Source organism: Chanodichthys erythropterus, chromosome 5, assembly GCF_024489055.1.
Source record: "Chanodichthys erythropterus isolate Z2021 chromosome 5, ASM2448905v1, whole genome shotgun sequence".
NCBI lineage: Eukaryota > Metazoa > Chordata > Actinopteri > Cypriniformes > Xenocyprididae > Chanodichthys > Chanodichthys erythropterus.
Genome location: NC_090225.1, coordinates 32,970,677 through 32,998,342, shown reverse-complemented (window position 1 = coordinate 32,998,342; position 27,666 = coordinate 32,970,677). Strand labels below are relative to the sequence as shown.

Sequence of the window (27,666 nt, the reverse complement as noted above, 5' to 3'; positions counted from 1 at the left end):
GCTACCTTATGTTATACTACTTTACACTCCATACACCATAATGAGAGGTCAAAAACAGATTTGTGATAGCTTTGCAAATCAATTAAAAAAAAAAAAAAACTCAAATAGTTACATTCATTTATAAATTCATACCCTTTTCTGGGACAAATTTAGATCAGGAGCATTCCAATTTTGCTTGTAGATGTTACTACACTTCGAGTGGAGTTAACCTGTGGAAAATTCAATTGAATGGGTATGATTTGGAAAGGCACACACTTCTCAATAACAGGTCTAACAGCTGAAAATGTGTTTCAGTGCAGAAACCAAGCCATGAGGTCAAAAGACCTGCCTGTAGAGCTCAGAGACATGATTGTGTCAAGACAGATCTGGGAAAGACTGCAAAAAATTCTGCTACATTGAAGGTTCACAGAAGCATGTAGCCTTCATAATCCTTAGTGGAAGAAGATTGGAACAACCAGGACTCTTCCTAGAGCTTGCCAAACTGAGCACTCAATGGAGAAGGGCCTTAGTTAGAGTGTTGACCAAGAAGATGATGGTCACTCTGGTTGAGCTTCATGATCATATATGAAGATGGAAGAAACTTCACGGTGAAAGAGTGAACTCTGACTCAAGCCTCTCCTCAGTAAAGACACATGAAAACCCACTTGGAATTTGCAAAAAAACACCTAAAGGACTCATAGACTGGGAGAAATAAGATTCTCTGGTCTGAGCATCAAGTATGGAGGAAACCAGGCACTGCTCATCACCTGCACATTACCATCCCATCAGTAAAGTGTGGTGGAGCAGCATCATGCTGTGGGGGACTGGAGGACTTGTCAGGGTAGAAGGAAAGCTCAACGCAGCAAAATATAGAGTTCATCTTAAGGCTGGAATACACTCACAACTTTTAAAATCTTAACAGATTTGAAACACTAAGCATCTTGCTGACTTTGTAAATGGCAACAGATATAAACTTGTCATGATACAATAAACGACTGAGGATCACACACTACCAGACTTTCAAATTGCTACAAATGCAAACAGAAACACATGCCTCATTGCTAGAAGTTGCACGACAGATGAAACAAACATGGATTTGCAGGAGATGACCATTGTAAAAATGTGCCAAGTTCATTTGAATACGGTCTATATGGTCAGACTACAGATTACAACAAGAGTTTTGAGTGGTGTAGTCACATATTTACATAGTTGTATTATCTATGTTGTTACCATCAGTATATAATATAATATATGTATTATATATATATATATAATTTAAAGGTACACTACCGATCTAGCAGTTAATAAACGAAACTGAAGCAATTTTTCCTTCATGGCGGAGCTCCTCTTTATATTCTTGCAAATTTCTTTTTGAGCTTTATGACTTTGTGCATATACTGTAGATGATCTCAAAGCACACATGGACTAAAATATAATATTTATTTCATGGATACTTAAATATGTAAATGCGTATAATTGCTGAATATTTATTTATTTATTTATAGTAGATGGTCTTAAAGTTAATAGACTAAAAGCCTTCAAATCTCCAACTTTGATTTTGATTTTTTTCTTTCTTTCTTTTTTTTAAAGATAAAGTGTCATGATCAAAATACAGAATATGTCACTGCAATGTCAAGACTCTCTTTGAAGAGTGGTAAACACATCTCCTGTGATCATACACAGTTGGCTACGTACGGGGCTCGCCATATGCAGCCGACACCTGAGTGTTCCTCCTGACTGTTCCCTGCGTCGGTCTGAGCTCGCATGGCCTGCCGAAGGGCAATCAGTCACAGAAACAGATGTGTTTGCATGTTCTACATAATGCGGGGCAATAATCTCGCAGTCTGCCGCGGCATTACCCCCTGCTGTCCTGAAAGGCAGTGACAAACCGTCCGCCGTCTTTCCCTGGGAACGGTGCAAAGAGTGCTTGTGTATACAAACCAGGTCACTTGATTAGTCTCTTACAGATTGGGAATGTTGCATGTTGTCCTATCCAGTGTTATCTACATAAATGTACAGATAATGTGTTATCTGCAATTATTTTTGTATCGTTTATAAGTGATTTTATTTTAATTCAATTTCTCTCTGCATATATTTTCCTCATTCAAATGTTTTCATGCTCATGTTTTTTGAATATTCTATATTGTTGTGTGTGTGTGTGTCTGTCTGTGTGTGTGTGTCAGTCACTTGCACTGGTTCTAAATCCCAGTGACAGAATGTAAATATTTCATTTCAGTTGTGCTGCAGCTCAAAACACATTATTAATTTATAGATTTGAAACTCCTCCAATGCTTCCTGTATCTGATATTATACCTTTGAAAACAGTCTACATCTTCCGGCAGCTTATGAAGTTCTTGTCTGAATATTGCTTATCATGCTGGCCCACCCTCTACCTCTCGCTTGGGGATAAAGCCTGGAATTATAAAAGTTCCGTTTGCGGAATTGCACCTCGGCAGTCAGCCTTTAGCTGGAGCATTTCTAATCATTCGCTTACAGTGAGGCTAGATCAACATCAGCAGAATGTGAGTCTGCTTTTGTAGATGGCCTATAGGCCCAGTTATGCTTCTATTTAAATGAGTCTGTGATTTATTTCTTTTTTTTAAAGGTGCACTCAAGGTTTTGTTTATGTGCTCTGACTTTTCTTCATCTCAGTGGTCTTAGACACTTTTTTCTTTTTTTTTTGTCTTTTCACTGCCTCATAATATTTATAAAATGGACATCCCAACAAGTATAATGTTAACACTTTACAGTGAGGTTCATTAGTTAAAGGTCCCGTTCTTCATGATCCCATGTTTCAAACTGTAGTTAGTGTGTAATGTTGTTGTTAGAGTATAAATAAAATCTGTAAAATTTTAAAGCTCAAAGTTCAATGCCAAGCGAGATATTTTATTTAACAGAAGTCGCCTACATCGATTGGCCAGTTTGGATTACATCCCTCTACTTCCTTCTTTAATGACGTCACTAAAACAGTTTTTTGACTAACCTCCGCCCACAGGAATACACAAAAAAGGGGGCGTGGTCTTGTTGCGCTCCCACGGAGAAGAGCAAGAGTTTCGTTTGTAGAGTCTGTTTGTCGCCATGTCGTCGAAACGGTGTTATTTTCATCCCGCAGTCCAATCACCTTTGTTTGGCCTTCCCAGGGATGCTGTACTTAGAGATCAATGGTTACAATTTATGTTTAACTCGGTTCCCGAAAATTATAATTGTGGTATCCTTACTGCAATAGTTAATGTTGGACTGCAGTGCACATAATGGCCACAAGAGGGGACTATGTTTATGTATATGGCTGTTTTTCGTACTCTTCTGAGTGAGTGCTAACGTTGTACATTTTCTGTCGCTGCTTGTGGAGATTAAAGAGTTCAGTCTCTCTGGAATTATTGTCTTTTGTGTTCATTCGGCACAACACCACAATAATCCACATGTAAAACTATGTGCAGCACACGTTATGGTAAGAGGCGTGACCTTTCCGGGCAAGGAGTGCTAAGCTGCTGTCGAATCACAACACAGGAACCGCTGGCACAATCAGAACTCGTTACGTATTTCTGCAGGAGGGACTTCATAGAACAATGAAGTCATCAGCCCGTTTTTATGACAGTGGAAACAGCGGTATACAGATAAGTAAATTATGTGAAAAATACTGTGTTTTTTTACATGCGAAACATGAACACGTGTTATATTGCACACTATAAACACAATCAAAGCTTCAAAAAACCATGAAAAATGGGACCTTTAACATTAGTTAACTACATTAGTTAACATGAACTAATAATAAACTGCATTTATTAATCTTTGTTAATTTACTCATACATTATTAAAATCAAGAGTTGTATTTGTTAACATTAGTTAATGCACTGTGAACTAAGATGAACAAATAATGAACAGCTGTATTTTTATTAACTATCATTAACGAAGATTAACAAATACAGTAACAAATGTATTGCTCATGTTAGTAATACATAAACTAATGTTAACAAATGAACTTTATTGTAAAGTTTTACCAGTTTAATATAATGTCTGTATTATGTATGTACTGTTTTATGAATTTGTACTGTATTTTAGTTTAGATGTACTTTGTCTAGATGTTTTTGCTGGGTAAAGAGCCTTGAGATCTGTCTGAAAGTGCTTTATGAAGTAAACATTTTGGGGTTTTTTTATTGCTTGTCATGTTGATAATCAATAAACATGACAACAATCACTTGCATATCAAACAGATTGGTAAACAGATATCCAGCAAATAGAAAAGATAAAGTAAACATGTTGTTATTAAAAGCATTATGACACCATTGGACAGGTGATCTTAAAATAGGAGCAATTCTCTAAATGTTGAAAATTAAAAACAAGGGGTTTTCAAAAATGTTGATTCCACGGACCCACAAATATGAATAAGTCATTTGTTAAACTTAAATATAAAGGCAGCAGTACATTTTCATGTACAATACTTTTCAGAAGTTTGGGGTCAGTAAGATGTTTTAATGATTTTGATGTAAGTCTTTTATGCTCACCAAGGCTGCATTTATTTGATCAAAAATACAGTAAAACAGTAATATTTTTACTATTTGATATTACTGTTTTCTATTTTAATGTTTTAAAAAGTAATTTATTCCTGTGATGCAAAGCTGAATTTTGAGCATCATTACTCCAGTCTTCAGTGTCACACGATCCTTCAGAAATCATTCTAATATGCTGATTTGCTGCTCAAGACACATTTCTTATTATTATTAATGTTGAAAACAGGTGTGCTGCTTAATATTTTTGTGGAAACCATGATATAGTTTTTTTCAGGATTCTTTAATTAATAGAAAGTTCAAAAGAATAGCATTTATTTGAAATAGAAATCTTTTGTAAAAAAACAAAAAAAAAAAACAATAACAACTGAATTCATCAATCTGACAGTAAGGTGTGGGAGTTCATTTTTAGTCCATCTCCTATCTTTAAACATCTGTCTTGCAGATATGGAATAAAAACGATCTTCCAAAACTTACTGCCAGATTCTGGAAGATGAATTCTTCAAACAGTGGTACAAGAGGATGTAGTGCTGGTTCTTCAAGAGTCACTCTCAATCTGTCTGTCTATAAAGCCTATAAAAAAAAAAAAAAACACTTTTCTTGAATTTTACAACACTTCAGCTTGTGATTCTTCTTAATTGGGAGTCATTTTTTTAGGATTCTTCTTCTGGAGACTCCAGGTAGATTGCAGTTCTGGAAAATGGTGGCGCTGGAGACTAAAGGCTTCCTGATGCTTTCAAACTTAATTCTTTTGCAGTTAACATGTGTTTTTTCTTCTCCACCTGTTTTTGTATGACCCCGCTGACCCAATGAGCATTTTGCTGTCCATTGGTCATGACTTAACTTTACAATTTCTAGTATTGCATTAGTGTTGCATTCTTCTCATGGGTATTTAATAATTTTTGACTTTTCAGTCTGAGTTAAATCTCTTTTTTGGCTCATTTTGCCTGTAAAAGAAAACCTGCCTATTAATTATGCACACCTGAATATAAGGCATTTTTCATTTCCAGCCTTCAAGAACAATTATGTATCACTTATATATGATTAAATCCAAAATTAATAGTAGTTTTTAAGATTGATGTGGTTTGGAATTGGTAAAATATGCCAGAAAATCAACTTGCCTAATAATTCTGTGTGTGTGTGTGTGTGTGTGAGAGAGAGAGAGAGAGAGAGAGAGAGAGAGAGTGTGTGTGCGTGCTTGTGTGCGTGCATGAGAAATACTCTCTGGATTTACTCTCTAATTTGTTTGCATCGTATCTGTTAGTAAAATCTTTTGTGATTGATCTCATTATTTTTTGACTGTTTAGAAAAAGCAAAATGTATTGGTATTAATGCTAAATTCTGTCAATTTTAACATTTTAATTTGTGTTTATTTATTTATTTTATAAACTTTTTTTTCCCTCTGAACTTGCCAGCAGAATCCTTATGAATTTAAAAACCCTTCCTAGACCACCGACTTCATCTTCATTTACGAGTGAACATCATTTTAATCATATGCCAAATCAAGTGCTGTTCATTTCTGTATTTGTAAAATATTTTTTAACAAAGAGCACTTTTACTTGCACTTGCACTGCAAGATCAGTTGATGTTGGTCTGGCTGACAAGGATGGTTTCGAGTTCATGCCGGTGATGTACGACTTCCATCCATTCCACTCTGTATTCTCATTTGTATTCTCCTCTGCTTTTTTGACACTCTCAACCCCCCCAATGCCCCTTCCCAATTTATGCTTTCTACGCAAACTCCACCGAAGGTAATGATGCAGTACGGGTACATTTCATTGGTGTACTAATGATCTCTGGTTTTTTTTCCCCTCATTTTGGCTTCTTGTGTGCAGTGATGCGGAGAACTGGTTCTGTGCGTGTCCTTCGCTCTACTCCGGTAAGCTGTGCCAGTTCATCGCCTGCGAGCGAAACCCGTGTGCGCGCGGTGCCACCTGCGTTCCCCAGACACAGCTCGAAGCGGCGTGTCTTTGCCCCTACGGAAGGCAGGGTCTCCTCTGCGATGAGGGTAGGTCCTATCAAGGTTCGTCCGTAGACCGTGATTTACACCAGTATCCACTTAGACGTGATGAAGCCTGCATAGCCAGAGGGTGTTTCTTTTGATATTTGTGCCATTCTGAGGTTTGTTTTACTCCATCTCCTGTGCACACCTCCGTCTTTGATGTTAGACCCATAGGTGGTGTATTGAAATGTATTCCCAGCAGTTTTGTTTAACTGATGCAAGCCGTTGAAATACCATTCCAATTAGAGTAGCTAAGTGCTCTAAGCTTGCTACAAACAGACACTGAACTCTGATGCTTTCACAATCAACATTTCCAGGATAACTGCCAGTCTGCATCGGATTGCAAACTCTGTGCGCTGACCTTTTGAGGTGTCTACAGGTAGTGCACATCCAAATATAATGAGCACAGCAAGTGCTTTAAATTACACAACTCTGAAACTTAATTTATCAAAGTGTAGTCACAGAATGTACTTGCTGCAGTTGGGTTTGTTTTATTGTCTCAAATAACATGGCTGTGAAGACATACTACAGCACCGTGTAACTAATGTACTTCTCTCCCCGGCTCTACCTCTCAGTGTTAAGTCAGCTAAAGTCGGATATCTGCTTACACAGATAGCTCTTCATCTCCTCGACTGTGCTTAGAGGGAAAAGAACTGCTGCTATTTTGCTGTAATCTAATTGGGTGGCGTAGTTTGAAGACCGCTTGGCACAGCACGCCAGGCAGGGCTACCAGACGTCGCTCTATCAGACAGCAAAGAGGCCGATGCCAAATAGAGTGTTCTAATCTCCCAGTGTCACACCGAGTGGGACTGACATTTGAATTTAAAGGCCGATAACAGCAGATAACATCAATCAGTATTGATTAGTAGCCAAGGCCTCGCTGCCTCTGGGCAGTCACTCAACTTTGGATGTGCTGGACTTCTTCAAATGAGCCTGGACTAATGGAATTATAGGAAGGGTGTTTGGAGTCTGTTTTATGTATTGATTTAGCGTTACATTTAGAATTTATACATTATTCAGAAGATCATGATCTTGTTTAAAAAAGAAAAAAAGTTGCCAGGCAACATAGCAAATGTGATTTAAGAGCAGTACATTGATGCTCGAGTCAAGAGTCGGTTAGTGGTTACAACAGGTCTCGGTTCACCGAGGAAACACTTTGGACAAGAACTGATGAGCTGTTGATACGACCATGCTTGAACCAAGCAGATGGCTTGAATGAAATTGGCAAAATGAAAGGTTTATTTCATTAATTTATTTACTTTTAGACATGTAAAACATCTGCGTTTCACATCATTAATAGGTTTGCAAAGAATTGCGTGTGTGATATATGTGAATATGTAACATTATTGCATGATAACGTAAACAAACTAGCTTAACGGCTCATCGAAACAAACTGTCTGAAAGAACCAATTCGCGGAAAATAATCATCACAGCCGAATCGGAGCCAAAAATGACATGACACGAGCTTGTACTTAAATGAAAAAGCAATCCAAAAAAAAAGCTGAAAATGAGCGCAAACAAATTGCTAATATTAAATAAAAGGTACATTTATTATTTTTTTTTAAATAATTAATTGAATGGTTTTTAAATTTATATTTATATATTATATTAATAATGTATTTAATCATTTATTCAAATATTTCATTTAATCATTTAATTTGGAGTAATTTGGCCCTCTATTGTTTTGTTTTTTGTTTTATTTTGTTTTTCTGTTTTGTTTTTGTTTTGTTTTGTTTTTTGTTTTGTTTTGTTTTGTTTTGTTTTGTTTTGTTTTGTTTTGTTTTGATCGCCTTCTGTACATAATTGCAACTTTATTTTTAGGCAGATTTTTTTAGAAGTTGCATTCACCATCCACAGGAAGACAGATAGATTGATCTTTCAATTTTTTGTTTTGTTTTGTTTTGTTTTGTTTTGTTTTGTTTTGTTTTGTTTTGTTTTGATCGCCTTCTGTACATAATTGCAACTTTATTTTTAGGCAGATTTTTTTAGAAGTTGCATTCACCATCCACAGGAAGACAGATAGATTGATCTTTCAATTTTTTGTTTTGTTTTGTTTTGTTTTGTGTTTTTGTTTTGACCAACTTCTGTATATAAATGCAACTTCGTTTTCAAAGGCGCATGTTTCATTCAAGTTCCATTCAACATCCACAGGAAGACAGATAGATTGATCTTTCAATTTCTGTTTTTTTGTGTGTGTTTTGTTTTGACTGACTTCTGTACATAATTGCAACTTTATTATTAGGCACCTTTTTTTTTTTAGAAGTTGCATTCATCATCCACAGGAAGACAGACATATTTATCTTTCGATTTTTGTTTTGTTTTGTTTTGTTTTGACCAACTTCTGTACATAAATGCAATTTAATTTTCAAAGGCACATGTTTTGTTTTGTTTTTTTGTTTTGTTTTTTGGAAGATGCATTCAAAATCCAAGACTTTGAGTTTTGTTTTGTTTTGTTTTGTTTGTTTTGCTTTGTTTTTGTATTGACCAACTTCTGTACATAAATGCAGCTTTATTTTCAAAGGCACATGTTTTTTTCTGAAGTTGCATTCAAAATCCACAGGAAGACAGATAAATTGATCTTTCGATTGATCACGGGAGCTTGTGTTTCTGGAAGCAGCTTAATGCGGCAGTGGAGTTTAGAGGACAGACTGTGTTCTCTGATGCGCCGTTAACACCACACTCACCTAAAATAGACCCGTAACATAATAGCACATCTGTCCTAAACTGCCTTACCGCCTTAGCGCATGTGACTTTCTGTATTTTCATTCCATAGTCACCAGGCTCTTCGTCATAAGATTAAAGAATCATCTTGTGGGAAGTGTTTGGGATCAAACAGATTTTGTGAAGAGTTGCTCACATGTTCATGTTTTTTATTCTTACAGTATGTCTTTATTTAATTTTTGTGTGTGTGGTAAGAGAAGGAAATCAAGAAAAGCAAAATATCTCCGGGTCCAGCCAACACAGCTGACAGAATGCTATTGAATTTCACTAGAGAAAAATCCTTGCACACAAACGGTTTTTGACTAGAACGAATGAAAATAAATGGGTGATATGTCACCAGTAAAAACTGCTAGTGAGGTGGAGGTTGTTTTCTGGTTCCTTTAGACAGTCACCTCCAGCAACAGCAGCAGAATAATATAGCAGAGAGAACCTTCCTGTGCTCTGCAGTGCCTTTGCATGAAAAGTTAAAAGTTAAGCATTAGTTATGGTTATTTGAGGTCATATCTCATACATTGTCATATGGGACATTGACAGGTCAATTTTTAGTAGTGCTGTCAAATCGATTAATTGTATCTAACATAAAAGGTTGTGTTTACATAATATATGTGAATGTGTGTGTATATATTATTACATTTTTATATATATATATATATATATATATATATATATATATATATATATATATATATATATATATATATATATATATATATATAATGTATATATGTATACACACAGACATATATAATGCATATAAATATAATAATATATACATACACACATTATGTAAACACAAACTTATATGTTTGCGATTGAATCGTGATTAATCAATTTGAAAGCATAGTTATAAGAGGAATTTACAAAAATAATAATGTGTTGTTTTATTCATGTAGTTATTCATGTAGTTTTATTCATCTTCAGCAGTGAAGGGAAAAAAAACAGGGAAAGCAAGACTTTGTTTGTGCCTATAATTACTGCAGTTCTGGTTACTTTTGAAGTCTAGAATCATAAATCCCATTTGACTTTGGAAATGAGTTAAATAACGTCCTTATACAGGACTGCAGTTTATCTTAGGATAGTAATTGGCATTCTCAAAAAGTACCCAATACATCTGATTAATAAATTGCCGGTTTATTAATGAATTTCACTTTGAGCAAGAAAGCGTAACTCAGCATATATGCAGCCTATCACAGAGCCATTACATGACACTTTGAGTGAAGAAATACAGCTGGCCCCATCAAGCCATCCCTGCTAAAAACGCATTCTAGTCCTTCATTAGGCGCTGTGCAAATAAACCGCGACAAGGTAATATATGTGCAATTTCAAAAGGCATCAATAATTCAAGGGGAGAGCAGAGGGAAGAACTTCAATGCTGTTCCCAGAGAGATCCTCCGGAGAGGCTTTGCAGGCTGCACAGTTCATAAAGACAAAATGAGGGGTGGAGAAAACTCTTTAGGTAGCACATTTTTTCACTGGACAAAAAAGTGTATATGCTTAATGTACCCAAGCTGAAATGTTTCTGAGTGATGGCTGCTGGACCAGGGGGTCAAATGTTGAAATTTCTGAAGATTTTCCACCTCTGAAATACATTGTCCAAAGCAGCAGCCATTCACAAATTCTGATCGATTTCTGCAAATATCGCTGTTACGACCACAGTCCATTTACAGAGTAAAATGGCACAAAATTACAATAATTATTGTTAGAAGCAGCATTTTCTCTCCAAAGGAAATAATAGATTTGAGAAGCTTTATGTATAGTGCAATATCGCCATCTTGTGTCGCTTTCTCAGACAGCTGCTGGTAACTTCACCTCAGATTCTTGTTTATTCAAAGTTATCTCAATACATTTCTCAAGTATAATTATGCTAACTATAGCTGGAATTGAACCTGCAAATCTTGGATAATCATTTGGATGTATATTTAAAAATGTTTGTTTATTTATTACTTTTTCTATTTCTTTGCAGCTGTCAACATCACTCGGCCCAGGTTTAGTGGACTTGATGAATTTGGATACTCATCCTATGTGGCTTATCCCTCTATTCCCAATATGGGTCATTTTTATGAATTTCACCTGAAGCTCACCTTTGCCAATAATGTGTCCGCTTTGAGAAACAGCCTCATTCTCTTTTCTGGGCAAAAGGGACAAGGTGAGTCAAAATGGGAATATTGATAATATTCCTTACGCCATCTCTCTTTATTTACTACAGTGCATCCCTCAGTGCTTTCAATAGGATGCTGTATATACTGGTGTATGAAAAATAAGAGCTGGAGTCATAGCAGTTTGGCTGTAAACTTTTTCCCTCACACAGCTGAGGTCATGTTAGAGGAAGTGAGGTTTGGAAATAGTATCACTCAACTAGGAGATATTAATGGAGCAGCTCCTGTAAAATGTGCTGTAAATGTAAATCCAGGGCCCAACAGCAGAGACAATTTATCTGTGCACAAAACGGGGCGATGATTTTTATTATCTGGCATAAGGGAAAGATCTGTTATATATGAGGTCTCTAAAGATTCTCAGATGATAGAGAAGAAATTTTACCAGGGAATTTAAAAAAGACTGTAAAGATAGTAAATAGTTTGTAATATAATAATTATAAAAATGTTGGACTTGTTTACCAGTAAAATATTTAAATTTTGTAATTAATAATTATTATAAAATAATTATATATATATATATTTTATTTATATATAAAAACGTCTTGTTTACCAGTAAAAAGTTGAATATTTTTAATTTTTAAATTACTTTAGAATGTAAATATTATAGAGATTATTGAGAGTAGTGTTTAGAGAATAATGTATTTCATTTTTTTAGTTTTAAGCAAAAATCTTATTATAAAAATACAACCCGAATCCAGAAAAGTTGGGGCGTTTTTTTTTTATTTGAATCAAATGAAAACTAAAAGACTTTCAAAACACATGAGCGAATATTTTATTCACAATAGAACATAGATAACATAACAGATGTTTAAACGGAGAAATTTTACAATTTTATGCATAAAATTAGCTCATTTCAAATCTGATGCCTGCTACAGGTCTCAAAATAGTTTGGATGGGGGCATGTTTACCATGGTGTAGCAATCTTCTTTTGAAGATGTCTGGGCATCGAGGTTATGAGTTTCTGGAGTTTGGCATTCTTGCCTGATATAGGTTTCCAGCTGCTGAAGAGTTTGTGGTCGTCTTTGATGTATTTTTCATTGAATGATGCATCAAATGTTCTCTATGGTGAAAGATCTGGACTGCAGGCAGGCCAATTCAGCACCCGGACTCTTCTACGATGAAGCTATGCTGTTGTAATAGCTGCAGTATGTGGTTTCGCATTGTCCTGCTGAAATACACAAGGCCTTCCCTGAAATAGACATCATCTGGAAACCTTTAAATATCTTTCAGCATTCATAGTGCCTTCCAAAATATGCAAGCTGCCCATACCGTACGCACTTAAGCACCCCCATACCATCAGAGATGTTGGCTTTTGAACTGAACACTGATAACACGCTGGAAGGTCTCCCTCCTCTTTAGCCCGGAGGACACGGTGTCCGTGATTTCCAACAAGAATGTCAAATTTGGACTCGTCTGACCATAGAACACTTTTCCACTTTGAAAAGGTCCATTTTAAATGAGTCTTGGTCCACAGTACACAATGGTGCTTCTGGACCATGTTCACATATGACTTTCTTTTTGCATGAAAGAGCTTTAGTTGGCATCTGCAGATGGCATGGTGGATTGTGTTTACTGACAGTGGTTTCTGGTAATATTCTTGAGCCCATTTAGTAATGTCATTGACGCAATCATGCCGATGAGTGATGCAGTGCCGTCTGAGGGCCTGAACACCACAGGCATCCAATAAAGGTCTTCAGCCTTGTCCCTTACGCACAGAGATTTCTCCAGTTCCTCTGAATCTTTTGATGATGTTTTGCACTGTAGATGATGAGATTGGCAAAGCCTTTGCAATTTGACATTGAGGAACATTGTTTTAAAGTATTCCACAATCATTTTATGCACTCTTTCACAGCTCTGCCCATCTTTACTTCTAAGAGACTCTGCCTCTCTAAGACATCTATTTTATAGCTAATCATGTTACAGACTTGATATCAATTAACTTAATAAGTTGCTAGATGTTCTCCCATCTGAATCTTTTGAAAATTTCTTGCTTTTTCAGCCATTTGTTGCCCCTGTGCCAACTATTTTGAGACCTGTAGCAGCCATTAAATTTGAAATGAGCTTATTTAGTGGATAAAAGTGTAAAATTTCTCCGTTTAAACATTTGTTGTGTTATCTATGTTCTATTGTGAATAAAATACTGGCTCATGTGATTTGAAAGTCTTTTAGTTTTTATTTTATTCAAATTTAAAAAACGTCCCAACTTTTCTGGAATTCGGGTTGTATATATCTTCAATATCTTATGAAGTATCTTTAATATCTTAATTTGAAATCTTGTTTAAAAGTGTATATTGTTTTAAGGATATGGTTTCTTGAAAACGACACAAATACCGATTAGGAAAATGATTATCTGCAGAGTGACTCGTGCCTTCTTTCTAAATGTAGAAATTTAGGTAATACTTCATTTCAATAGTACATTTTAGACATTCTACTAACTATAAGTAACTTTTTAACTACATGTCAATTAACTCTCATTAGAGTATTAATTGACTGTCTGCTTAATATCTGCTAACACTTTCTTTTGATGATCGCCCAACAGACATTCAACTGACTATTAGTAACTTTGCAAGTACGTCAACTTATTCTACTAACTCGAACCAAAAAATAAGTCTAATAATACTCTAATGTGAGTTAGTTGACATGTAGTTGCAAAGTTACTTATAGTTATTAGAATGTCTATAATGGACTATCAAAATAAAGTGTAACCGAAATTTATATCCATAACAAAAACCAACAAATTACATTCCTGTTGAAAGTGCCATTAAGAAGACTTGTCGTTTTGTGAGACACAGCATCTCGGTCAAGTTTCCTCATGCCTTCAGCTTCTCTGCCACCATCGGCAATTTATTTTAAGGTCAGTTTCAGTGGCTGCTAACTGACACGTCACTGCTACGAACATGTTTAATCAAAAGACAGGCAGCTGAATAAAAGAGTAAGGGGGGTATGAATCTTCCTCAGTTCAGCGAGTGTCTCCCGGGATTATAGTTTAGGATGATTCATCGAGGGAAAGAGAGAAGAGGACAGCACTGTGAATAATGAAGCAATTGTCAAGGGAGCCGTGCAGCACAGTGGAGAACAAAATCAAAAAGAAGGAATTGGAGAGGATGAGAAGGCAACTGTTCACCTGATAATTGGCCGGATAAATTGGAGCGTTAGATCCATCAGCTCAAAAGAAAAATAAATGACATTTTAGAGATGGTCGGCTTGACCTAAACCACTAGTGAAAATGCTTTGAAAATTTGAAAGTACTTGACATACTTTACTAATTTATTACTTTTTGCATAATAATTGAGTGACCTCATCAAAATTACAGATTCATTTTACCTCATCACTTTTTCTTTGTGTTGCATTACAAAAAAAATGAAAGATTTCCAATATGGTCTCAGATTTTTGGACCCCACTGCATATGCTAATTGGATTGTGTGTTTTTATGAAGGAATCAGTGGAGATGACTTCTTCGCATTGGGGGTGCGGAACGGCAGGATTGTTCATAAGTATAATCTTGGCTCGGGTTTGGCAACAATTATCAGCGAGCGCCTGAATCCCAGGATCAACATTCACACAGTGCACTTTGGAAGATATCTGAAAAATGGATGGCTGAAGGTGTGTTTTATATTTGCAGTAACAAATACCGTTCAAAAGTTTGGGGTCAGTAAGATTTTCTTCTTTCTTTTTTTTTTTTTGAAAGAAATTAACTTACATTCAGCAAGGATGCTTTAAATTGATCAAAAGTGAGAGTAAAGACATTTATAATGCTATAAAAGATTTCTGTTTCTGTTCTTTTGAACTGTTCATCAAAGAATCCTAGAACATGTCATAGTTTCCATAAAAAATATTAAGCAGAACAACTGTTTTCGACATTAATAATAGTAAGAATTGTTTCTTGAGCACCAAATTGGCATTATTAGAATGATTTCTGAAGGATCATGTGACACTGAAGACTGGAGTAAAATTCAACTTTGCAATCACAGGAAAAAATTACATTTTAAATTACACCAATGATGCATAATATTATGACCACTGACAGGTGAAGTGAATAACACTGATTATATATTAGGCAGCAAGTGAACATTTTGTCCCCAAAGTTGATGTGTTACAAGCAGGAAAAATGGGCGAGTGTAAGGATTTGAGTGAGTTTGACGAGGGCCAAATTGTGATGACTAGAAGACTGGGTCAGAGCATCTCCAAAACTGCAGCTCTTGTGGGGTGTTCCTGGTTTTCAGCGTTCAGTATCTATCAAAATTGGTCCAAGGAAGGTACAGTGGTGAACCGGCGACAGGATCATCATGGGCAGCCAAGGCTCACTGATGCATGAGGGGAGCGAAAGCTGTCCCGTGTGGTCCGACCCAGCAAACGAGCTACTGTAGCTCAAATTGCTCGAGAAGTTAATGCTGGTTCTGATAGAAAGGTGTCAGAATACACAGTGCATCGCAGTTTGGTGCGTATGGAGCTGGATAGCCGCAGACTAGTCAGGGTGCCCATGCTGACCCCTGTCCACCACCGAAAGCACCAACAAGTGGGCATGTGAGCATCAGAACTGGACCACGGAGCAATGGAAGAAGGTGGCCTGGTCTGATGAATCATGTTTTCTTTTACATCACGTGGATGGCTGTGTGCGTCTCTTTCCTGGGGAACACATGGCACAAGGATGCACTATGAGAAGACGGCAAGCTGGTGAAGGCAGTGTGATACTTTGGGCAATGTTCTGCTGGGAAACCTTGGGTCCTGCCATCCATGTGGATGTTACTTTGACACGTACCACCTACCCAAGCATTGTTGCAGACCATGTACACCCTTTCATGGAAACGGTATTCCCTGGTGGCCGTGGCCTCTTTCAGCAGAATAATGCGCCCTGCCACAAAGCAAAAATGGTTTGAGGAGCACAGCAATGAGTTTGGGGTGTTGACTTGGCCTCCAAATTCCCCAGATCTCAATCCAATCGAGCATCTGTGGGATGTGCTGAACAAACAAGTCCAATCCATGGAGGCTCCACCTCGCAACTTACAGGACTTAAAGGATCTGCTGCTAACATCTTGGTGCAGATACCACAGCACACCTTCAGGGGTCTAGTGGAGTCCATGCAATGCCATAATGTCATAACACCTTCCACAATATTAGGAAGGTGGTCATAATGTTATAATAAAATAGAATATAGTTCATTTAAATTGTAATAATGTTTCACAAAATAACTGTTTTTACTGTATTTTTGATCAAATAAATGCAGGCTTGCTAAGACTTATTGCAAACCACAAAATTGTGGTTTAGGTTTCACATTTACATAGTACTTTTAAGATAGTACTGTACTGTTATAAAATAATAAACCAATTATATTGCTATAGATTTGAAATGCAATCCTATTGGGGGGGATGGAAGTGTTTTGAGCCACATTTGACTCTAAATTCCTTTTGACCATGTTGACGTCACATTGCTGTGATCTTTTCTGAACAGGTTGATGGGCAGAAGAGGAGAACGGGTACATCCACTGGACCACTGGTGGGCCTGAACACCTTCAATCAACTTTATGTGGGTGGATATGAAGAATACACACCTGAGCTATTGCCTGCGGGCTCACGTTTCCAGAACAGCTTTCAAGGTACTGTGTTTTTTCCTGTTTTATTATTCTTATCGTCTTGTTTGATATCTTGATTCATATTGTCAATGATGAAATCAGTCTTTCTTTCTTGGATCATCTGTTTCGTGATGTGTCTGCAGATCTGATGAGACTCTTAACCTTGTGTGCAATATGTGTGCAACCACCCATCACAAAGCTTTATTACAACAGACATTTTAATGTCAACAAAATATGGCGTTTGCAAGTTGGTGTTATCATTCTGAGGGAAATTGCTTGTAAAATGTAATATCTTCTGATCAGTTAAAAGTTAACAAATAGTAGTATGGGATTTGCCTTAAAAACTTTGAAACCATTTAAAACTCTAGCTCTGTAAAGAAATTCACATAATCACCAATCTACAAAATTAATTTTCCAACATTTATGGATATGCGTTTAGATAAAAATGTTGTTAGGGTTTCAGATTCAGTCATGTGTGTCCAAACATTTCACCGGTATTATAATTTTTATCTTTAATCTCTGTAGTCTTATTACACAGCATTTCATCACAGCTGTGAAATCATGCTCAAGTGAGTAGGATGGAATGGATCTTTTGTCTCAGGCTCTGGATGCTTACAGTCAATGGAACTCATTCATGAAACAAGAACAAATTTCTGTGGAAATCGTTCATAAAACCGCCCTCACATAAATTGGTAAATAAAAAATAAATTGTTGCCTCAGAAATGGTAAACTATTTTTGTTCAAAATTGAAATGAAGGGATATTCAGTCTTACAGTCACGCAGAGCCAAAGCACAACTAAAACAATGTTCTTCTGCAAAATGCGCGGTTTTGTTTTTTAACCGCAAGCAGTTACATAGTGTAACTTTAAGCACAACATCATGAAAACATTTGAACTGAAGACAAATGGGCCAAGATACGTCCTAAGCACTGCATGTCTTGTCATTTAGTCGATGCTGTTTAATAAATGCTCAGAATTCAATACAAGTCTTTCTCTATTACCGCATAACATAATTTCAACTCATCCCTCAGTTTATAGTAATTCACTTACAATGGAAGTCTACTGGGCAAATAAAGTACAGTTTCACAACAGCTATCTTGGGGCCTCTTCAACCTCAAATTACATTGTTGTAACTGCTTGATTATGATTTTAAATGGTTATCGACTGAGTATTAGATTATGAATTTAATAGTAATATTCAGTTATGAATATATGAACTGATCTCATGGAGCTTGAGGCAGTCCCTTTATATTCATACCACTCATCTGTATCTGCCACTCACTGGATATTTCATTTCATTTTTGCTGTTTACTTGAAAAAGAGCAACAGCTCAAACTCAGAAATCTTTGCACCCATTTCACCATGATGGTGCTTTCCAAAAATAAATTAAAAAAAATGCAAATATTGTCAACACCATGTTATTGCTGGAGAGAGCCATGTGCAAAAATTAGATGCTATTATTATATGAATTTCCAGTGATGGCACAAATGTTTCTTCTTGTTCTGAATATTACATTTACTAGTCTTTTAGGAAAACGCTGAGGCATGATGGAAAGTCCATTGCTGATTATCAGTGTTAAAAACAGTTAAGCTGCTTATTTTTGTGAAAGCCTTGACACACTTTTTTTCAAGATTCTTTCAAAAATTCTGAAAAACAGCATTTATTTGAAAGACAATTTTTGTAACAATATCAATTTAAAAAAAGAAAATCTTACTGACCCTAAACTTTTGAATGGTAGTGTGTGTGTGTGTGTGTGTGTGTATAATATATATATATATATATTTTTTTTTTTTTTTTTTTAGCTTTACAGCCTGGGGAAAGTTACTTTTAAAGTAATGCATTGTAATATAATGTAACTAAGTGTGATACTTTTTCTCACCTGGGCTGGGCTTGCTTGTTTGTTTTTTAATAACAAAAAAGTTCTATTTTTGGCAAATGCAAAGGCAGTTTCACACCAAAAGTGAAATGAATAAGCCTCAGGCTATATTTACACCTGTACAGTAGAGGGCGCAGCTCAAACAAACCTTTCAGCAGTGCTGCCATTTTGGATTAAAGAATAAGACGACGCAGGAAAAGTTCAACACTCTTATTTCTAAATTGTTACATACCCAGCTAGTCTCGGGTTTAAGGAACAGAATAAATATGGTGTGATGTGTGGAGGCAGCAAGGTGCAATTCCCAACCCCAGGGCTTTAACAAAAGACCAAGGCAACTCAATATCCAAAAACAAATTCTTTTATTGTACAAATGTGGGAGGATTTCAAGGCTTCAAGAGGGGGCAAGGCAAAATAACAAACATAAACCCTCTAACTATTTAGGAAGAAACTAACTAAACTAATAACTAATAAACTAATTTCCTAACTAGCTTAAACAAGAGAAAACAAGCTATAAAGAAAATGGCACCCACCTCTCTACTAACCCTTCCCCAAATAATTAACAAAATAAACTTAGAAGGTAAAGAAACAATATACAAAAGGCTTTTCAGGTAGCACCAAGTACAACAAAAAGTGTCAACACAATGACACCAAAGAAAAGTCAATCAACAAGGTATAAGTCATGACAACTAATAAGCCTTTCTGGGTTGGGTAAAGAAGCCTCACGATGCAGCCTCCACACACACACACACCCTGCTCTGTGCAATGGTGTTGCTTAAATCCCCACAGCTTCCTCTCCTTCTCCAATCACATCAGATCACCAATCATTGGAGTCAGGTGGCAGCCATTACTTCCTGCTTATGGAAGTAGAGAGGAAAAACAGGGAGAAAAGGAAAAACAAAACAAATCGTACATCCTTGGACATAACAAAATCTAATCAAAAGTAATTTTTGCTTATTAGTATGGTTGAATTGGATCATTGAAGGTCAACAGCAAAGTAATCAGATTACTTTTTCAAGTTACTTGTAATGTTGCCCCCAATGCTGCTGGTCACTATTAATATGAGGGTGAGTATAATGACAAATGTAATCTCTCTCTTTGATTTTAAAGGCTGCATTTTCGACTTGCTGTTTCGGACGAGACGAGATGGGAAGTTTCAACCTCCAGGAGGGCCAGAGGGAAAGCCAGAGTCAGGACGTAATGTGGGGCAGTGTGGTGTTGATCCTTGCAACCTGGTCATCTGCCAGAACGGTGGCACCTGTGTGGACTCTGGATCCTCTGTGTAGTAAGACTTCCACTTTAGAACAAGCACCTGTTTGAGTCAACTTGTGCGAGTGAATGACTGACAAACATTATTATCCCTTTCTCTTTGGCCTTCTCCTCCAGCTGTCAGTGTGTGTTTGGATGGAAAGGTGCTCTTTGCTCTGAGAAAGTGTCGTTCTGCGATGCCGAACACATCCCACCGCCCTCCTGCGCTCGCGGCTCCACCTGTGTGCCCCTTCCTGATGGATATACATGCCAGTGCCCCCTAGGCTCTGCTGGACTCTTCTGCCAGCAAGGTTAGACAACAATCAATCTGACCTCCAGAGAGCTGCTAGAGGGTCTAAGGAAGGGTGCAGAGAAACATTATGTAAAAAAGATAACAATAAAAAAAAGTAGTAAAAATGTAAAATTTGCCCATTTTTAAGCTGTCTCATTTTGCTTTCTAAAAATTGGAGATTGATGACAACTATTTTTATTCTATTGATAACTATATTTTTATGTTTATTTTCATGTATACAGACTTCTAATTGTAGGTAGAAAAAAATACACTCTTGTTAAATTAGTGTGTAATGCAGTTCGTATATACAGGAAGGAGGAGGCGGGAACTGGCGAACGTTTAACAGACTTTAATAATATAAAATAAACCAACAACAAAAGGAAAGTGAAATGCCGGCAGTCCCTCACGGCTGACTGCCGGCCACACAAACATAATAAAACATAATATATAATCCAGGCCTGGTCGTCGCTCCTCCTTTTATGCTTCCGGAGGTCCTCCATGAGAGATATGAGACCGGTGCAATGCACAGCTGACACTCATTATGACTCGCATCACTGGCCTCACGCTGGTCCCTCGTGGCTCTTGCCCTGCCCTGCTCATCAGTCATCACATACCACCATCACGTCTCAGCGGCCGCAGCACCTGGGGGTAAGGACAGACGAGACGAGAGAAAAGGAGATGGAATCACCAGGAGCGACAGAGACGAGAGAGGGAAGATAGGAAAAAGAAATAAAAAAAATCTTAGTCTCACACATTGTCGATCGGTCCTCAGCCAGCTGAGAGGCTCTTCCTTGCAGTGCCATGCGATGGTACTGGATGCTCGGTGGATGGCTCAATCCATCCTCTGCCTTCTGGCAGCTGGCAGCGAGTCCCCCTTTCCCTGCTCCTCCCCTTCATGGTGGACGGCAGCAGGCTCCAGCCCACGGCGAACTGCGGTGACTCCTCTGCTCTCTCTCGGACGGCAGCCACCCTACCTCGACCCAAGTGTATGTCAGCGAGCTCTGTCCCACCCGATATATACTCGCTCCAGCACCACTGCCTCAGGCAGCCACTCGCGGTCTTCACTCTTCCGCGCTGCCCGACCTCCTCAGCACCGCGATCCCCCTCAGCAGCGAGGGCTCTCCAACAGCATGTCCCTCCTTCCTCCCAGGTTTCGGCACCAATGTAACGCAGTTCGTATATACGGGAAGAAGGAGGCAGGAACCGGCGAACGTTTAACAGACTTTAATAATATAAAATAAACCAACAACAAAACGAAAGTAAAATGCCGGCAGTCCCTCACAGCCAACTGCCGGCCACACATAATAAAACATAACATAAAATCCAGGCCTGGTCCTCTCTCCTCCTTCTCCTCATTGTCACTCACGTCACCGGCCTCACGCCATTCTCTCATGTCTCTCGCCCAGGGTTGGGCAAAAATACATCAAAATGTATTTTAAAATAAAATACCAAATACCTTCATTTTAAATGTATCAAAATAAACTACAAAATACAGCAGCCACACCATGTACCAAAATAAAATAATATATTTTTGTTTTTTAAAAATACTAAAAAATACTTTTACAAGAGAGCATGAAATTTCTTCGCAAACCTTCCATCAATTGGCCTATTTGATCGATCCTTTCACCATTACACTGACTGTTGATTCAGTTAACATAGTAACAGCTTTTCTCTGCCTGAGTCAATCAATAAATAACATAATATATATATATAATAATATATAAATAACATAACATATAACATAATATATAAATAACATATGCAACACAGCTTGAGAGTGACTCCTGAAGGACCAGCACCACATCCTCTTGTACCACTGTTTGAAGAATTCATCTTCCAGAATCTGGCAGTAAGGTGTGGGAGTTCACTTTTAGTCCATCTCTTATCCTTAAATGTCCATCTTGCAGAGATGGACTAAATGATCTTCCAAAACTTACTGCCAGATTCTGGAAGATGAATTCTTCAAACAGTGGTACAAGAGGATGTGGTGCTGGTCCTTCAGGAGTCACTCTCAAGCTGTCTGTCTATAAGGCCTATAAAAACCCAGTCTTCATGTACTTTATAACACTTCAGCTTGTGATTCTTATTAAGAGCAGGTCGCTTTTTAGGATTCTTCACCTAACCTAAGTCTCTGAGATCCTGACACCTCACACTTCTGAAGACTCCAGGTAGGTTTCAGTACTGGGAAATGGTGGCGCTGGAGACTAAAGGGTTCCTGATGGTTTCACACTTAATTCTTCACCTTAATTCTTAATTATTTTGCAGTTAACGTGTCTTTTCTTCTCCACCTGTTTTTGTATGACCCCACTGACCCAATGAGCATTTCACTGTCCAATGGTCATGCTTTAACTTTGCAATTTCTAGTATTACATTAGTATTGCGGCCTTCTCATGAGTATTTAACAATTTTTGACTTTTCAGTCTGAGTTAAATCTCTTTTTTGGCTCATTTTATCTGTAAAAGAAAACCTGCCTAATAATTCCGCACACCTGAATATAGGGCATTCTTCATTTCCAGCCTTCATGAACAATTATATATCACTTATAAATGATTAAAAACAATATTAATAGTAGTTATTAAGATTGATGTGGATTGGAATTGGTAAAATGTGCTTGGAAAAAAAATATGATCAGAAAATCAACTTGCCTAATAATTCTGCACTCCCTGTAGATTCTAACTAATTAACCATTTAATTGTTAATCATAAATATAGGGGGCTGCTGCTCTGTATAATAGTTTTCAAGAACATTATGTAAATTGGTAAACTCTTTAGCCTAGGCTACTAAAACGAACACCAAAACTTCTGTTCTGAACTCAACAAGTCTGGGCAAACCACTGAGTAAGCACCAATCAGAGACCGCATTTTTATGATGTCATCATGTAGACTTCTTACGAAGTATTTTACAGTAACACTAAAGTATTTTGAAACAAAATACAAAGCCATTTTCATCAACCCTATTAAAATACAAATTACAAAATACTATTTTGTATTTTAAATACATGTATCATAAATACTGCCCATCCCTGCTCTCGCCCCGCCCTGCTCATCACATAGGGTTAGTTCACTCAAAAATGAAAATCTGTCATTAATTACTCACCCTCTTGTCGTTCCACACCCGTAAGACCTTTGTTCATCTTTGGAACACATATGAAGATCTTCTTAATGAAATCTCAGACGTTCATGTCCCTCCATTGACAACCTACGCAACTACTACTTTCAAGCCTCAGAAAGGTAGTAAAGGCATCATAAAAGTAAACCATGTGACCAAGTGGTTTAACCTCAATTTTATGAAGCAACGCAAGTGCTTTGTCTGTGCAAAAAACATAATTTACCAGTTTATTTGCAAAAATATAAATCTCTGCAATGACAATGACAGTGAGTAATTAATGACAGGATTTTCATTTTTGGGTGAACTAACCCTTAAAATAAAGTAGAAAAAGTTTTGTAGAATATGTGAAAGAAATACTTTAAAATGTAAGTTATTGCTAAACTTTCAGCAGATATGCTGATTTGGTGCTCAAGAAACATTTCTTATCAGCACTAAAATATTAATGTTTTTTTCAAGATTCTTTGATGAATAGAAAGTTCAAAAGAACAGCATTTATTTGAAAGTTTAGAAATAGTTGTAACATTATAAATGTCTTTACTGTTACTTTCGTTCAATTTAATGTATCCTTGCTGAATAAAAGTATTAATTTCTTTCAAAGAACTCTTACCCCAAATTTTTGAACGGTAGTGTGTGTGTATATAAATAAAATATTTGAATATAAAATATATGTATTACAATATAAAGGATAGTTATACATGAAAATATATATTTGTATATAGCTTTGTATTTTAGAGGGGAAAAAAATAGATTGTAAAAGGGCACTGCAAAATAAGTTTTGCCTTGAATATGTTAAGACATTTTTATTAAGATTATTTTTTACCCATTATATTTCCTATAAAAATACTCCATGCTCAATTTATGGAGGTCACAAAATTATTTAAATGAGTTAATGAAAATTTAAACAGCAAATATTAGACTGTGCTTTCTGGTTTTTTATTTTTATTTCTTTTCCAGCTGTATCTATCAGTGATCCTTTCTTCAGTGGCAATCAGTCATCTTGGATGTCATTTCCTCCCATCAATATAAGGCACAGAACCCATCTCCAACTGCAGTTTCAAACACTTTCACCAGAGGGCATCCTATTCTACACTGCACGGCACTTGAGCAGTCGGTCTGGTAAGGCAGCATCTTGACTGCTTACATTAAAATTAAAGCATTTAAAGGTGTAATATGTAAGATTTTTGCAGTAAAATATCCAAAAACCACTAGGCCAGTATTATGTATTTTGTTCACTTGAGTACTTAAAGTATCCAAAATGTTTCCAACTATTTGTAAACCGTTAGAAAATCTTGATTTTAACCAAGGCTCCGGGACGTGTGAGTCGCCTGTCAATTGCGTCATACCCGCGTTACCCTAGGGTTATGGTTTTATTTTGTAAAAACCATGGAAACACCAAAGACGGTTTAATATTTACATGTTTTAATAGGCAAGGGAACAATTGTTTGGTTACAGACAGAAAACTAATTATTGTTATATAGCTCAACACGTTTAGTCTTATTGTTTAAATCTAATTTTCTTGATTTTTTTTTTTTTTTTGCGAGTACCATGCTTTACCATGCCTCCGAAAAAAACACTATTTTGTGAAGTAGCTAACATAGCATAGTCAGATTAGCTTTATTTTTAGTAACAGTAATACAGCATTTTCTCCATTATACAATGTATAATGTTTTTTTGTTTGTTTTTTTCAAATTAATTGCATGCCATTTTTCAACACAAGCCATCCAGCATTTAATATGATATTCTAAAATCGATCTAGCTTACTTGTAGTGTGTCTCAAACAAGTGTCTCACAGCAGCCGCCGAGCGAACGCACAGAGTAACATTATAACATAATTTTCAACACACTCAAATGTATCTAATATGATAAACAGAGCTGTGTTACCTCATACTCATGACCGGAAAAGCGGAAGTGGCGCCAGCGTTCTGCAGCTCGTTAGGCGTGTGTTGTGCAATCGCTCCAGCGGCCTCGTTCAGCTCCAAAAACACTCGGTCCTGCTCTGCTTCATACTACAGTAACGTTAATAATCGCATCCATAAACATGATTTCTTCCCGAGTCCTATCCCTATTCTTTTGCACCGACTGTGATGTGTCATGTCCCAAGATTCCACGCTCAAACTTGCCGTCATCAAGCTACGCCTTTGCTTTGAATAGGCCTCCAGCGACCTCTAGCGGACAGAAATCCTACATACTGCACCTTTAAATGTATCTACTATACATATTAAAGTGGTTCATATGTTCAGAAACCAAATGTGAATAAATCAACAACAGAGATGATTACAGGAGTTTTGTGGTGAACAAAAGACTATGAATTAACATTATTCTCTACCCTCTCCCAAGGTGATTTCCTCAGCATATCCCTGTCAGCTGGATTTGTGCAGCTCCGATATAATCTGGGAAACGAAACTATTGTATTACAGTCTCCAAAAGAGGTCGATGTGACTGGCATGAAGTGGCACACTGTGAAGGCTGGGAGAGAAGGCAACCGTGGCTTCCTCATTCTAGACGATGAAGCCGTGACCAGGAACTCTTCAGAGGGCACGAGCACTCTGGATGTTGGCACAAATATTTTCATTGGGGGCGTGTCTTTCCTGAACGCTGTGTCCCCGGATGCGACGGAGAAAGACCCGGTGGGATTCACGGGCGGCATGCGAGAGGTCATAGTTAACGGGCATGACCTTGACCTTACAGAGACTGGTGCGCTCAACGGAGTCAATGTTGGCGACTGGGACGGGACAGCGTGTGGGTATAAGGTTTGCATGAACGGTGGCTACTGCCATCCAGCGGGTCTTTCTTCATTCAGCTGTATTTGCCCCTCAATGTGGACCGGTTCACGGTGCCAACAGTCCGTTCACTGTGTCAACAATCTTTGTCAACACGGTTCTCTCTGTGTCCATATGTCTGCTTCGTATTCATGTATGTGTTCTTTGGGATGGATTGGGACTTATTGTGACCAAAAAGTTACCTTGAGGACTATAAGGTTTATTGGAAACTCGTATTTGAAATACAAGGATCCAAAGTACAACTCTAGGAATCTGATGTACACTGAAGTTTCACTGAATTTTTCCACTTCAGCAGGGGATGGTTTGATTCTTTGGATGGGGAAAGCAGAAAGTGAAGACGATGATCATCTAGCGATTGGGCTGCAGGACGGTTATCTGAAGGTTTCAGTCAATCTTGGTGAGAGAAATGCTGTTCCTCTTGTGTACCAAAGCACTTTCTGCTGTAATCACTGGAATTACCTGTCTATTACTCACAACCGAACTCTCATCCAGGTCTATGTGAATGAGGAAAGAGTCATTTTTGAAGACATTGACCCCTTTGAACAGTACGTAGCGGTAAATTATGGAGGGGTGATTTATTTGGGGGGTTTTGAATTAAATAGAGATGTGGCGTATGTTACATCTGGTGTATTTACTAAAGGGTTTGATGGGAGTATTAAAGAGGTTTTCTTGTATCAGGACACCAGAGAGCTGCAGTTTCATCTAAACAGTGAAGGTATCAATGTCTATCAAGGTGATGAGTAGGAATAATTATTGTGATTATTGTTTCAGTCTTGATATTTGATTTTAGGTATTCACATCTAGAATAGAATATGCAATGAGTCTTATCAAATACACTAAATGACACAGTGCCAGTTTTCAAGAGGTGAAATCTGTTGTTTATCATTGGCGTGATAAAATGATGCTGTCACAGAGATGTCAGGTTGTAGAAGTGAACCTTTATATAATCCAAAAATACTTCAAAACTCCCTCCATCTCAAAATCACCATGCATTTGTTGAACGAAATGAAGAGATGAACACACGATAGCAGGACTGTTACATATTTGTGCCTCTTATTGAAGGTCAGGTTGTTGAATTTTCCGTGGTATGTGTCCAGCTTTGTTGTTTATGCAACAAAAGCCTGTTCATTTTGACTTGGTCTACTTTGAATTAAAACAACATGAGTTTTTAAGGAGGTATTTCTTTTAAATAAATAATGTGGTATACTTTCCAAGGTCTTTTTTTTCCCTTGCATGGTAGTATTAAGTACTTGTAAAACATTTTACTGTCAATGTCAAAACATGTAACACTTAAAACCACAATAAAGGTACAAAATAGGACTTTAAAATTTCATTTTATTTCAGCAAAGAGCCTGAAGGTCAAACAAAGTTTTAGGGCCAGATTTACTAACAGCTCGCACCAACGCAAACCCTCTTTTGGTGTTAAAAAAAAACT

The 27,666-nt window shown here is 37.2% G+C and overlaps 1 protein-coding gene across 1 annotated transcript in view; it reads left to right on the top strand.

Annotated features, from left to right (window-relative positions):
* eys (eyes shut homolog) overlaps nt 1-26,975 on the top strand; it is a 300,156-nt gene extending 273,181 nt beyond the window's left edge. The window contains exons 39-46 of the mRNA XM_067386962.1: nt 6,320-6,492; nt 11,171-11,353; nt 14,800-14,966; nt 16,812-16,956; nt 19,914-20,088; nt 20,190-20,362; nt 24,406-24,567; nt 25,789-26,975. Of these exons, the coding sequence (XP_067243063.1) occupies nt 6,320-6,492; nt 11,171-11,353; nt 14,800-14,966; nt 16,812-16,956; nt 19,914-20,088; nt 20,190-20,362; nt 24,406-24,567; nt 25,789-26,975 (2,365 nt within the window). The remainder of the gene's footprint in view (nt 1-6,319; nt 6,493-11,170; nt 11,354-14,799; nt 14,967-16,811; nt 16,957-19,913; nt 20,089-20,189; nt 20,363-24,405; nt 24,568-25,788) is intronic.
* The last annotated feature ends 691 nt before the right edge of the window (nt 26,976-27,666 follow it).